The sequence below is a fragment of the Rana temporaria genome, chromosome 3, assembly GCF_905171775.1.
Source record: "Rana temporaria chromosome 3, aRanTem1.1, whole genome shotgun sequence".
Taxonomy (NCBI): Eukaryota; Metazoa; Chordata; class Amphibia; order Anura; family Ranidae; genus Rana; species Rana temporaria.
This window is the reverse complement of record NC_053491.1, coordinates 30,594,807-30,608,652: the sequence shown is the minus strand read 5'-3', so window position 1 is coordinate 30,608,652 and position 13,846 is coordinate 30,594,807. Positions and strand designations below refer to the sequence as shown.

Here is a 13,846-nt window from a genome sequence, read left to right as displayed (position 1 = left end):
GTCGAATTTCAAAATGTTTTCTTCTTGCGTAAGACGTCTGGGAATGCGAAAGTACGCCACGCACGTCGCCGTTCGAAAAAATTACATCACTTCGCACAAAGCACGGCGGGAATTTCAAAACGGAGCATGCGCAGTAGGTCCAGCACGGGAGCGCGCCTAATTTAAATGGCACGCGCCCCTTTGAATTACGCGGGCTTACGCCGGAGGCTGCCGGTGTAGGTTTTCATTGCAAGTGCTTTGTGAATCAGGCACTTGCGATGAAAACTTGCGGCGGTGTAACGTATCCACGATACGTTACCATATTCGATTTTGCGATATATCACGAATATATAGCCGAATATTCGTGAAATATTCGCTAAAATCGTGATATATTCGTGATATTTTATAAAAAAAAAAAATTTGCGAAATTTCGCTAATGCGAATGCGAAATTGATTGCGAAATTTTGACAACTGTGGTAGGAGAACTCTGATTGGCTCTGATGCAAAAAAAGGGCGGAGAAAGTATTCGCGAATATTCGGAAATCGAATATTGGTGATATTTTATCGAAATTTCGCTAATGCGAATGCGAAATTGATTGCGAGATTTTGACAACTCTGATTGGCTCTGATGCAAAAGAAGGGCGGAGAAAGTATTCGCGAATATTCGGAAATCGAATATTCGCGATTGCGAATATTCGGCAACATAAAAGGATCGCCTCAACTTAGCTACTCGGCCCAGGGTCTCTAATCATACCAGCAATGCTTTTAGACGTCGATAGGATGTGATCTGTTTTAAAAATAAATTTGAAAAAATACGAATATTCGGAATAGCGAATATTGGCCGCGAAATTCGAGTTATTCGCGAATATTCGAATATGCCATATTCGTAACGAATATTCGAAATGCGAATATTCGTGAGCAACACTAGTGAACACTACAGATGAGATGATGACTAATGACAGCCAAGAATCTGAACGTATGAAAGGTAATGTGACAAAAATCTGGGAGCTGCAACGTCAAAATCCATTGCTACAAAAAAGGAAAGGTAAGCTGACATGTTACTCTATAGCCTCGTACACACAATTGGATTTTCCGATGGGAATTGTGTGTTGATAGCCTGTTGGTGGAAAATCTGACCGTTTGTAAGCCCCGCCCCACGCTGATGAAGTCCCGCCCACTTTGGGACGTAACGCGTACGAGGGGGAGGAGCTACGTCGACGTCATCCGCGTTTGCCTCACAGAGACCTAACAAGCTGTGTACATTGATCCGGACGTTCGTTCCGGTAACTGCTGTTATACCTGCACTCGGTCTATGAGTGCAGGATTATGTGAGTGTTTTACCTTATGCTTTTAAATTTCATTAAACGTTTTAAGCAGTTAGCACTTAGAATTGTCCTTCTTACTCCTTTTCGGTCCATGTTATTGCTGTATGGGAGAGTGTTGCCTTGCTTATTGCCCGCTGGTGCCATCTGGTGGATTCTTTGGAAATTGAACCCATGTAAAGCTGATTACCAATCTTTGGAGATTTTGCTTCTTGCCTTTTGACCTAGCCACAGGTCGAATTATTGAGGTGAGAGGCCACCCTTTTCTCTTGGTGGAGGTTAACCCTTTCCTGTGGATCACGGATCTGTTGAAGATTTTTTGCACCTTTGATCACCATTGATTTTTTGGAGCACTTTTATCACTTTGCACTTTATGGACTTTACCAAATTTATTTATTGATTTATTATTGTATTTATTGTATTATTTGCGCTGCACTATTTTTCTACATATTCGTTTGTAAGCTCCATCGGACAATTGTTGTCGGATTTTCCGCGAACAAATGTTGGATGGCAGGCTTTTTAAAAATTCCCTGGACAGCGGTCTGTTGTCGGATTTTACGATTGAGTGTACACAAGTCTATCGGACAAAAGTACAAACACGCATGCCCGGAAGCAATGCTCACCAAACACTGGGACAGGAAGCTGAGAAAGACGTCCCATTTGGTACACAGAATGGTACAATAGTACACAGAAGAATAAACAGTCCAGGTTTTGATCCTCTACAGCTTTAGTGTACACGGGCCCAGATCTTTCTCCCTTTACCAATAAATCCTTGTACTTCCTAGCATGCTTTCCCAGTGCTAATCAGATTATAGGGTGTTATATTTGTCTCCTGCTTTCTCTGGGCAGGTATGAAGCTGTCTGGGGGATTTTCAGTGGACACTACAGATGAGATGATGACTAGTGGCAGCAATGTACCTGAACGTATTAAAGGTAATGTGAAGAAAAGCTGGAAGCTGCAAGATCTAAATCCACTGCTAAAAAAAGGGAGAGGTAAGCTGAAATGTCCTTCTATGGCAAAGCAAAGCTTTTGAAAACTGGACTGCAGAAAGTCATGTTGGTAGGCCATTGGTTGCAATGCATGCAGTTGCAGGGTGTTGTGGCACGGCCCCACTTAGTTAAATGGCTCCAGTGGCAGCTGGTGCTCAAATTTTTTTGGGGGGCGCAAACAAACGAAAAAAAACAAACATAAATTGCAGCCTCACTGTGTCCATCAATTGTCGCCACTGTGCCATCAAATGCAGCCACTGTGCCCATCAATTGTCGCCACTGTGCCATCAATTGTCGCTACTGTGCCATCAATTGTCACCACTGTGCCATCAAACGCAGCCACTGTGCCTTCAATTGTCACCACTGTGCCTTCAATTGCCGCCACTGTGCCATCAAATGCAGCCACTGTGCCCATCAATTGTCGCCACTGTGCCATCAATTGTCGCCGCTGTGCCATCAAACACAGCTACTGTGCCATCAATTGTCGCCACTGTGCCATCAATTGTCGCCACTGTGCCATCAAACGCAGCCACTGTGCCTTCAATTGTCGCCACTGTGCCTTCAATTGCCGCCACTGTGCCATCAAATGCAGCCACTGTGCCCATCAATTGTCGCCACTGTGCCATCAATTGTCGCCGCTGTACCATCAAACGCAGCTACTGTGCCATCAATTGTTGCCACGGTGCCCATCAATTGCCGCCAGTTTGCCCCTCTCAAATGCCGCAAATTTTCCCCCGTAAAATGCCGCCAGTTTGCCCCGTAAAATGCTGCCACTTTGCCAGGTAAAATGCCGTCAGATTGCCCCATCAAATGCCGCCAGTATGAATCCCCCCCCCCCCCTCCGCCCAACACTTACCTTTCTCGGGTCAGCCATCCTCCTCCATGCTCCCTCGATGTCTTCTCCCGCCCTTGATGTCACTTCAGCCAATCAGGTGACCGGTAACCAGACCCGGTGAACCTGATTGGCCGAGACGCGTGTCAGTGTTAACCAGGGAGTGCACACCCTGTGAGTCCCCTGGTTAACTATTTGGAAGCTGCTTAGAGCCCACAGGCTGTAATGGGGAAGCCTATCAGAGCCACTGGCTCTGATAGATACTTCCAAAACACACCCACCTCTGTTATTCAGATGGCCAGGCTTAACAGGGGGCTGGCCCTCTGTTGCAATGCATGAATCTATGTATTGTTAAGTGACGGGTGCAGGAGAGAGGGGGCGGCACTCCTGCGGCCACTATGGACGCACCGCCACTGAATGGGTCTCATGCGGTGGGCGGTACTGCTCATTAAATGTGACGGGGTCATAATTTTTGCCCCACAGCAATGCAAAGGATTGCAGCTGCATCATGTGTACCCCCCTGTCCACTGACTTTACTGTTATTGGTCTGAAAAGTGATTATGGAATCTGCCACCATTAGTCTCAGAAATCCCCATTAGTGTCCATCCACCCAATAGCTTAACTCCACCTTGTTGCCCCTGTTAAGTGCGCAGGGCCTGATGGCATGGGCGTCCGCTCCATAGGACAGGGGGGGGCAAATGACCCCCCCTGGAAAATCAAGAAGGTGTTGAAGAGTCTCCCAGGTCAAGGGCTGTCTGAGCAGTCCTGGGCCGGATATCACACAGGCACAGCGAGCAGAGTGAAGCCGCCTCCCCCTCCTGTGTTTATGTGTACACAGGGGGAGGGAACCTGCTGCCAGTGCCGCGCTGATGGCTGATCTGAAGTACTGAATGGGATGGGGGAGGGGGGGTCCGTCTGTGCTGAAGGGGGGGGTTTGTGCTGAATGGGGGGTCCATCTGTGCTGAAGGGGGGTCTGTGATTAAAGGGGGTCCATCTGTGCTGAAGGGGGGGTCTTTGCTCAATGGAGAGGGGTCTGTGCGGAATGGGGGGGGGTCTGTGCTGAAGGGGGGTCCATCTGTGCTGAATGGAGGGGTCTGTGCATAATGGGGGGTCCATCTGTACTGAATGGTAGGGTCTGTGCAGAATGGGGGGTCCATCTGTACTGAATGGTAGGGTATGTGCAGAATGGGGGGTCTGTGCTGAAGGGGGATCTATACATTCTCAAGGCTATATTTATATGGGCATTGAGTGAAGCTGAATTATCTCAAGAGCTATTTCACACTGCCAGCTGCCGCGTTATCGGTAAATCGTCGCTAAAAAGTGGCATTTTACCATCGTTTTAGCTGCGCTATTTGGCCGTTAGCGGGGCACATTTAACCCCCGTTAGCGTTTGAAGAAAGGGTTAAATGCGACTGTATCGCCGCTGCCGAAGTGCCCCCCCCCTGAAAAAATTTCAGCGGATGCCCATGCCTGATGGGGAACACTGCGAGACTAGTTCCCCATCAGGTCCACAAGTGCACAGCAGTGGGTGGAGTGTCTACAACACTGCTTATGAATTCCAGGCATTGAGCCATCTGTAAATTTCTTTCAGGGTTATTTAGTAAAGTGTCCAAAGATCAATTCTTTTAGCTAGATTCAGGTAGAATGGAATAAAGTTACGGCGGCGTAGCTTAGCGTGTTTAGGCTACGCCGCCGTAAGTTAGCTGGGCAAGTAATGATTCTCAATGTACTTGCCTGCTAATATACGGCGGCGTAGCCTAACGCAGGCGGGCGTAAGGGCGCCGAATTCAAATGTGTGTTAGGGGGGCGTGTTTAATGGTAATAAGGCTTGACCTTACGTTTTTGACGTATTTTGGTCACTGCGCATGCGCCGGGCGCCTACATTTCCCAGTGTGCTTTGCAGCTAAGTACGCCGCACGGGCCTATTGATTTTGACGTGGACGTAAACTACGTAAATCCCGAATCGCGGACGACTTACGCAAACGTCGTAACAAATTCGAATTTTGCGGCGGGAACGGCGGCCATACTTAACATTACTATTCCACTAGGGCCTAGCTCTAACTTTATGCGGCCTATCTCTTACGTAAACAGCGTAAAAGTACTGCGTCGGCCGGGCGTACGTTTGTCAATCGGCGTTTCTCCTCATTTACATATTCTACGTTGACCGCAATGGAAGCGCCACCTAGCGGCCATCCGAAATATTGCAATCTAAGATAGGACGGCGCAAGCGTAGCCGAACGTCAGTGCGCAGGCGCAGTATAGAGCCGCACCGACGTTCGGCTTCTTTCGGCTACTCGTGACGCGATGGATGCGACCGTCGGAAGCTTTTCTGAAGCCTGTCGGAAGACTGTCAATCAAGAAGGAACGCCCAGTCCCGAAGACCCATACCCGGAAGTGGCGGAGAAGATCGCTCTCTACAACGGTAAGTAATGCTCGGATTTTAAAACAACTAGCCGATTCCCCGAGACTAAATGAGCATCAATCTAAGGGTAAAAACAGCATTTATGGGTGAACTCCCGCTTTAATTGGTTTGCCCCACTTGGACTTGAGCATTATCATCATCCAAATCCTCTCTCCCATTCGTTCTGCCTCAGTGGCCCCTATTGGATGATTCACCACTCTATTTGTATTTTGTGAACACTGTCACTGAGAAAGAAAGTGAGGGAAAATCCAACATTTTACAGTTTTCCCCAGAACATTAGGTAAGGGGAAATCCTCCAATAGGGACAACTGTCTAACAGAGGAATTGCCCTCCCTCTTTGGGGGATTTTTTTCTAACTTCCTGCTATATTTCTAGGACAGGAAGTGGAGATAGCTTTCCCAAATGGTGCACAGAATGGTACAAAAGTACACAAAAAAATAAACTGCCCAGGGTTCTCCATCCTCTGCAGCAGGGGTAGGCAACCTCGACCCTCCAGCTGTGGTGAAACTACAAGTCCCATGAGACATTGCAAGACCCTGACAATCACAGGCATGACTCCTAGAGCATAGCTACCAACTGTCCCTGATTTCGAGGGACTGTCCTTCATTCAGAACAATGTCCCTCTGTCCCTCTTTGCTCTTCATTTGTCCCTCATTTTGATCTGATCTATATAGTTGTATATAAAATGCACTTTGTATCTTTTTAAAAGTGTTTCCCAGTGGTAAACCTTTCATCCAAATTCTAAATTGTTGCATTTGTAAATTTTAAAAGCCAATAAAAAGGAATAGTAGTGGTAAAAAAAAGCACTTGTAGATTTAATAAACCGTTTTTTGGGGGGTTAATTCTCCTTTAACCTCCCTGGCGGTATGATTTTTTCAAATTTTAGGTGCTGAAAGCGGTACCATTATTTTGCATGGAAATTTGGTGTTTTATATTGTAGGCCTGTAATTCTTAGGAATAACTCACTTAAATCTGTCCAAACAAGAGTCTAGTAGACATCCCAGGTATGATAAAGTTTGAAAAACAAAATCATAAATTATAATATAATAAGTAACTATAAATAATTCTAACAGAATAATAATGTAATTATAATAAAAATTATTCAATAATGTAATCAAATCAAAAACACTGAAATTTGCTCAGTTGCAGAATTGTCGCTGTCATTACTTTTATTGTTTGATGACGAATTTCCACCCAAATCGCTATCGCTGCAAGTGATTCCAATTTATTATCGCTGTTTTCTAGCTGGTCTAAAACTACTTTTGATGTAAAGGGACACTTTTTGGTTGCTATGGACAATCTACAGTTTCCAGGCAGAAAGAACAGTTTTTATTATATAAAAGTGCATGCAGGACACTGGACAGACCACTGGGGACAAAGGGGGTGTGTATTTATTTCATACAGTACTGTAATCTAAAGGATTACAGTATACTGTATGTATTGTGTGCAGTGGCGTAGCGTGGGGGGGCCAGGGGGCAGCGGTTGCCCCCGGGCGCAAAATTTACAGGGGCACAGGGCAGGCAGCTGGTAACCTGCACCTCTTCTCCTGAGCTGTGCAGTCTAGGAGACTGTGAGCTATACCGTTTGGCTATCAGGTGGGTCAGTGTAGTGGTCAGTATAGGAATCATGTAGGTCAGTGTAGTGGTCAGTATAGGAATCAGGTCAGTTTAGTGGTCAGTGTAGGAATCAGGCAGGACAGTATAGGAAACAGGTAGGTTAGTATAGTGGTCAGGCAGGTCAGTGTAGGAGTCAGGTGGGTCAGTACTACTGTACTAGCGGATGGGACTCAGAGTGCTAAAAATCCGCAGGTTAGGGAGCGCAAATCTCTTGCTCTGCCCGGGCGCTGACTACCCACGCTACGCCACTGATTGTGTGTATTTACTTTTTTGAATTTGGCGCCAATCTCCGCCCCTTGCGTCATAACGTCGCAGGGAACGGAGCTCGGCGGCACACAGGCACTGTGTGAATCGAGCGAGGAGACACCGCTCGATCACACAGCGGGGAGGCATCGCAGGATCCAGGGACAAGGTAAGTAAACTCTGCCTGTGTACACTGAGAGCGATCCCGAGTCTGGCTCGGGGTTACCGCTTTTGGTTCTGAAATTCCACCCCGAGCCAGACTCGGGAATACCACTGAGGGGGTTAAGGGGTGTGGCATGGGGCGTGTCTTATGCCTACATACATTTGCTAGTAGGTGTCCCTCATTTCCATCTCAAAATGTTGGGAGGTATGCTAGAGGCAGAGGCATGATGGGACTTGTAGTTTCACCACAACTAGAGTGCCAGGGTTGACTACCCCTGCTCTACAGCTTTATAGCCAGATTCAGGTACGTTTACGCCGGCGTATCAGTAGATACGCCGTCGTAACTCTGAATCTACGCCGGCGTTAATTTAAGCGTATTCTGGAAACCAGATATGCTTAAATTAGGCTAAGATACGAGCGGCGTAAGTCTCCTACGCCGTCGTATCTTAGGGTGCATATTTACGCTGGCCGCTAGGTGGCGCTTCCGTTGAGTTTGGCGTAGAATATGCAAATGACTAGATACGCAGATTCACGAATGTACGTGCGCCCGTCGCAGTAAAGATACGCCATTTACGAAAGGCGTTTTCCGGCGTAAAGTTATCCCAACAAATAGCTGGCCTAGCTAATGTTAAGTATAGCCGTCGTTCCCGCGTCGAAATTTTAAAATTTTACGTTGTTTGCGTAAGTCATCCGTGAATAGGGCTGGACGTAATTAACGTTCACGTCGAAACCAATACGTCCTTGCGGCGTACTTTGGAGCAATGCACACTGGGATATGTACACGGACGGCGCATGCGCCGTTCGTAAAAAACGTCAATCACGTCGGGTCACCACCCATTTACATAAAACACGCCCCCTCATCCTCATTTGAATTAGGCGCGCTTACGCTGGCCCCATTTACGCTACGCTGCCGTAACTTAGGAGGCAAGTGCTTTGTGAATACAGCACTTGCCTCTCTAACTTACGGCGGCGTAGCGTAAATACGATACGCTACGCCTGCCTAACGTTGCGCCAGCCTACCTGAATCCAGCTATTAGTGTGCACTGAGACTGATTTTACTAAATTTTCCAATAAATCCTTGTACTTCCTAGCATGCTGTGCCAGTGGTAATCAGATCATAGGGTGTTGTATTCATCTCCTGCTTTCTCTGGTCAGGTATGAAGCTGCCGGGGAGATTTTCTGCGACCGCTCCGAATGAGATGATGACTAGTGACAGCCAAGAACCTGAACATTTTAAACTGAATGTGAAGAAAAACTGGCTGCTGCAACATCTGCAGTCACTGCTACAAAAAGGCAAAGGTGAGCTGAAATGTCAGTCTATGGCAAAGAAAAGTGCATTTGAATGATCAGTCAGGTGTATGTATTCACTGAGAAAAAAAACGAAATTGCATCGATCTACTCAATGATAGAAGGGTTGATTTACTAAAAGTAAAAAGGCGGTTGTTTGCAAAACACAGTTGCATGCTGCCAGGGATGTTTCATTGTAGCAGTGCTTTACCGCCAATTATCCACTTCAGGCCCGAAAGGATTTGGCTGCCAAATGACCGGGCCACTTTTTGCGATTCGGCACTGCGTCTCTTTAACTGACAATTGCGCGGTTGGGCGACGTGGCTCCCAAACAAAACTGACGTACTTTCTCTTATCGTCCATGGACGGACACAGCTCCTTAAGTCTTGACAAGTGGGTTATGTTCCCTGTTTACAGGAGAGGACTAGGCAGAAACATGTTAAATGGTTAAATACATGTTACATTAACAGAGTTGAACAGCCCCGCCCAGGGGGCGGTCCCTCCAGACATAACCCTCCTCACTGCAGCATGCAGCCTCAGTTTCGTTCTGCCTAGCAAGGAGAAAGGACGTATGGCTCCCTTTGGGCCCAGCGCCCTGAGGAGAATTTTTTTTTTATTTTATTTTCACTTTTTCTTGAAGAATCTTCTTTCAACTGTCAGGTGAGTGACAGGCTGGATATTATAGATCCTTGTAGTCTACTCAGTTCGACCAGCAAGCGTGGGCACACCTATGCAAAGAGGCTTGGTCTGCCACGCCATACCCCATGACTCCTGGGGTGGCCAGTGAGCTTTGCTTTGAGGTCTACATATGACTGGGCTGTGGTGTTGCCTCACTCACAGTGGACCGGGCCGACAGCTACCTCCATTGCGGTTGTAGGTCTGTCAGGAATGCGTCAGCGAGTCCTCGCTCGGACGGGTAAGTACAGTCCCTCCCGATTCGGTGGGTTGGTACGGCTGGGCATTCCTGGGGTTTGGGGGTCCTCTTCTCCTCCCTTCCCTGCTCTTTTCTCTCTGCTGCATTGTTAAAATTTTATTTTATACATATACAACATGTATATTGTCAGGGGGGGGGGGGGGGCCTGCCTGAGGGGACTGTGTATCTGGCCTGAGTCTGTTATAACTGGGGCTTTCCTGTGAGGGGCTTTGTCTTTTTGGAACTTTTTAAGCCTTAAAAGGCTTTTACTGTTTAAATGCGGCATTTTGCCGCCATCCTGCTGACGCTGGCGCAATTTTTTGGGTGTTTTTTCAATTGTATTGAAAACCCCATTGGCGGCCATTTTGCGTAGCCGCGCCATTGCGCAGGCTAAATTGCGGTCCGCCATTTTCCTGTGGCCGTGTTCTGAATGCTCGGCGGCCATCTTTGGATGGTCCTGGCCCCTAGTGCATACTTGCCAACTGTCCCGTTTTTAAAGGGACAGTCCCGTCAAATAGGACCTAGTCCCGGCCAATTTAGCCTGCCGGGACTTGTCCCGGCTAGTGGGGAAGGAACGCAGACCGAAACAACATTGGCCGCCGCAGCTGTCCGCGATCCGTCCGCGGCGCTGAAGGAGGATCAGGGGCCCGGTGGGGGGGGGGCGGTCAGCTCAGTCCGCCCCTGAAGGTTCCCCCCGAAAATCTGACTGCAGTCCCGAGCCGCGCTGGTGGGACGAGGTGGGTGGAGCTGCGCTGCTGGCTAGTCTTCCCCTGCCCTGGTTGCTAACGCCTGTGCCGCTTGGCGTGTAGCAACCAGTGACGTCACGGCTGCAACCCCCATCAGCATTGAAAGCGAGGCACATGAAGGATTTTACTTCCTCCTCCGCGCTACTGCTCCTGGGAGGCTGGGGTCCAACACAGCTGAGCTCCGAGTCAAGTGTGAGGCTGGCTTGAAGAAACAGCAACGAGAGGGAGTGGGAGAATCGCCACCCTGACCTGAGGCTGAGCAGCAGTAAGCGCGGCATCCCCGGGACCTCCCAGAGCCTGTACACCACCTCCACGTCGGCTCCCAGTCCCAGCTGTGACAGCCTGTCATCAAGAAGAAAGATGGTCTGGCCGAGTGCCCAGGGGACGAGGATGGGCGGGAGGTAGGTGCATCACACACCTACCCACTACAGACAGGGGCTGGGACAGGAAGGACCGCAGGCCAGGCTAGGGGGTCAATTTTACTCACCCCCTCTCTCTCTCTCTCTCTCTCACCCCCACACCGTCCCCCTGTGCCTTACACCCCCACACTATCCCCCTGTGCCTTACACCCCCACACCGCCCCCCTGTGCCTTACACCCCCACACCGCCCCCCTGTGCCTTACACCCCCACACCGTCCCCCTGTGCCTCGCACCCCCCACACTGTCCCCCTGTGCCTCACACCCCCCCCTGTGCCTTACACCCCCACACCGCCCCCCTGTGCCTCGCACCCCCCACACCGCCCCCCTGTGCCTCGCACCCCCCACACCGTCCCCCTGTGCCTCGCACCCCCCACACCGTCCCCCTGTGCCTTACACCCCCACACTATCCCCCTGTGCCTCGCACCCCCCACACCGTCCCCCTGTGCCTTACACCCCCACACTATCCCCCTGTGCCTCGCACCCCCCACACCGTCCCCCTGTGCCTTACACCCCCACACTATCCCCCTGTGCCTTACACCCCCACACTGTCCCCCTGTGCCTCGCACCTCCCACACCGTCCCCCTGTGCCTTACACCCCCACACCATCCCCCTGTGCCTTACACCCCCACACTATCCCCCTGTGCCTCGCACCCCCCACACCGTCCCCCTGTGCCTTACACCCCCACACTGTCCCCCTGTGCCTCGCACCCCCCACACCGTCCCCCTGTGCCTTACACCCCCACACTGTCCCCCTGTGCCTTACACCCCCACACTATCCCCCTGTGCCTTACACCCCCACACTATCCCCCTGTGCCTTACACCCCCACACTATCCCCCTGTGCCTTACACCCCCACACTATCCCCCTGTGCCTTACACCCCCACACTATCCCCCTGTGCCTTACACCCCCACACCATCCCCCTGTGCCTCGCACCCCCCACACCGCCCCCCTGTGCCTCGCACCCCCCACACCGTCCCCCTGTGCCTTACACCCCCACACTATCCCCCTGTGCCTCGCACCCCCCACACCGTCCCCCTGTGCCTTACACCCCCACACTATCCCCCTGTGCCTTACACCCCCACACCGTCCCCCTGTGCCTCACACCCCCACACCGTCCCCCTGTGCCTCGCACCCCCCACACCGTCCCCCTGTGCCTTACACCCCCACACTATCCCCCTGTGCCTTACACCCCCACACTATCCCCCTGTGCCTTACACCCTCACACTATCCCCCTGTGCCTTACACCCCCACACTATCCCCCTGTGCCTTACACCCCCCACACCGTCCCCCTGTGCCTCGCACCCCCCACACCGTCCCCCTGTGCCTCGCACCCCCCACACCGTCCCCCTGTGCCTCACACCCCCCACACTGTCCCCCTGTGCCTCGCACCCCCCACACCGTCCCCCTGTGCCTTACACCCCCCACACAGTATCCCCCTGTGCCTCACACCCCCCACACTGTCCCCCTGTGCCTCGCACCCCCCACACCGTCCCCCTGTGCCTTACACCCCCCACACCGTCCCCCTGTGCCTTACACCCCCCACACCGTCCCCCTGTGCCTTACACCCCCCACACCGTTCCCCTGTGCCTTACACCCCCCACACCGTCCCCCTGTGCATCGCACCCCCCACACTGTCCCCCTGTGCCTTGCACCCCCCACACCGTCCCCCTGTGCCTTACACCCCCCACACAGTATCCCCCTATGTCCTCCTCCACCCACCGTGTCCCCTTGTGCCTTACACCCCTCAGAGTGTCCCCCTGTGTCCTCCACCCCCCCACAGTGTCCCCCTATGCCTTACACCCCCCACAGTGTCCCCCTATGCCTTACACCCCCCCACAGTGTCCCCCTGTGCCTTACACCCCCCACAGTGTCCCCCTGTGCCTTACACCCCCCCACAGTGTCCTCCACCCACCGTGTCCCCCCACGGCTGCCCTGAGAGACACTGTGCTGTGTCTGGAGGATCCCAGTGCTCTGCCCCATGCCCTGTGATGTGCTGTGTACTCCCTGATGTGCCCTACTGTGTGCCCCATGGTCTTCTATTGCCCGGGGGCCCCATGGTCTTCTATTGCCCGGGGGCCCCATGAGTTGTCAGTCCGCCCCTGGGCCGCCCGGTGAGGATAAGAGCATCGCCAGCATGGTCCCCCAGCCAGGGGAAGAGAGAGGAGAGGAAGAGGCGAGCTGTCCGTATCAGCAGAGAGCGGAATTGCCCGTTGTAATAGCTTTCATTAGAACTTCCAGTGTTCCCGGGGCTCATGTCACATAGCTCCACCTCTTGGTCCGGCACCATTGATCGACAGAACGCCGGTCCAGTGTCGGACATGTGATGTCATCAAAGGCGCTGGGCTAAGAGGTGGGGCTATGTGACGATGAGCCCCGGGAAGACGGGAAATTCAAATGAAAGCTATTACAGCGGGCAATCCCGCTCTCTGCTGATCCGGCCGGCTTGCCTCTTCCTCTGCACAGGTGAGGCTGTATTGGGCACAGGCAGGCCAGGCTGTATTGGGCACAGGCAATTCTGTGCCAACCGCCACAAGACTATGTACGTTGACAGAATGGCACGGCTGCGCACATGGGCGTCCAGGTATGTCCCCTTTAAGATGCGGAGCCATTGGTCGCGAGCGCGGCGGCATGTTCGCGACTTGGTTCGGGAGCTTAATAGCTGTGCTGCAAAGTGTCCCTGGAAATTTTTTTCAAATGTTGGCAACTATGCTAGTGCTGTATCCTACGGCGCACACAGGTCCCTTCGGCTGCCGCAAGTTACCTCACGGGATCTTTCCTCCCCACATGCCGCGTGCTGCGGACGGATGGCAGCACTGGGCAGTCCCCTCCCGAGGTGAGCCCCCTGGATACCCTGGTCAGTGCAGCAAGAGGTGAGATGCCCTGCATAGGGCCTGGAAGCGTCCGATTTTTTATG

At 51.6% G+C, this 13,846-nt stretch overlaps 1 protein-coding gene across 1 annotated transcript in view; it reads left to right on the top strand.

The window, feature by feature from the left end:
- Nucleotides 1-2,155: 2,155 nt before the first annotated feature.
- LOC120931175 overlaps nucleotides 2,156-13,846 on the top strand; it is a 46,212-nt gene continuing 34,521 nt past the window's right edge. Inside the window, exons 1-2 of the mRNA XM_040342367.1 lie at nucleotides 2,156-2,294; nucleotides 8,722-8,865. Of these exons, the coding sequence (XP_040198301.1) occupies nucleotides 2,195-2,294; nucleotides 8,722-8,865 (244 nt within the window). The 5' untranslated portion in view covers nucleotides 2,156-2,194. The remainder of the gene's footprint in view (nucleotides 2,295-8,721; nucleotides 8,866-13,846) is intronic.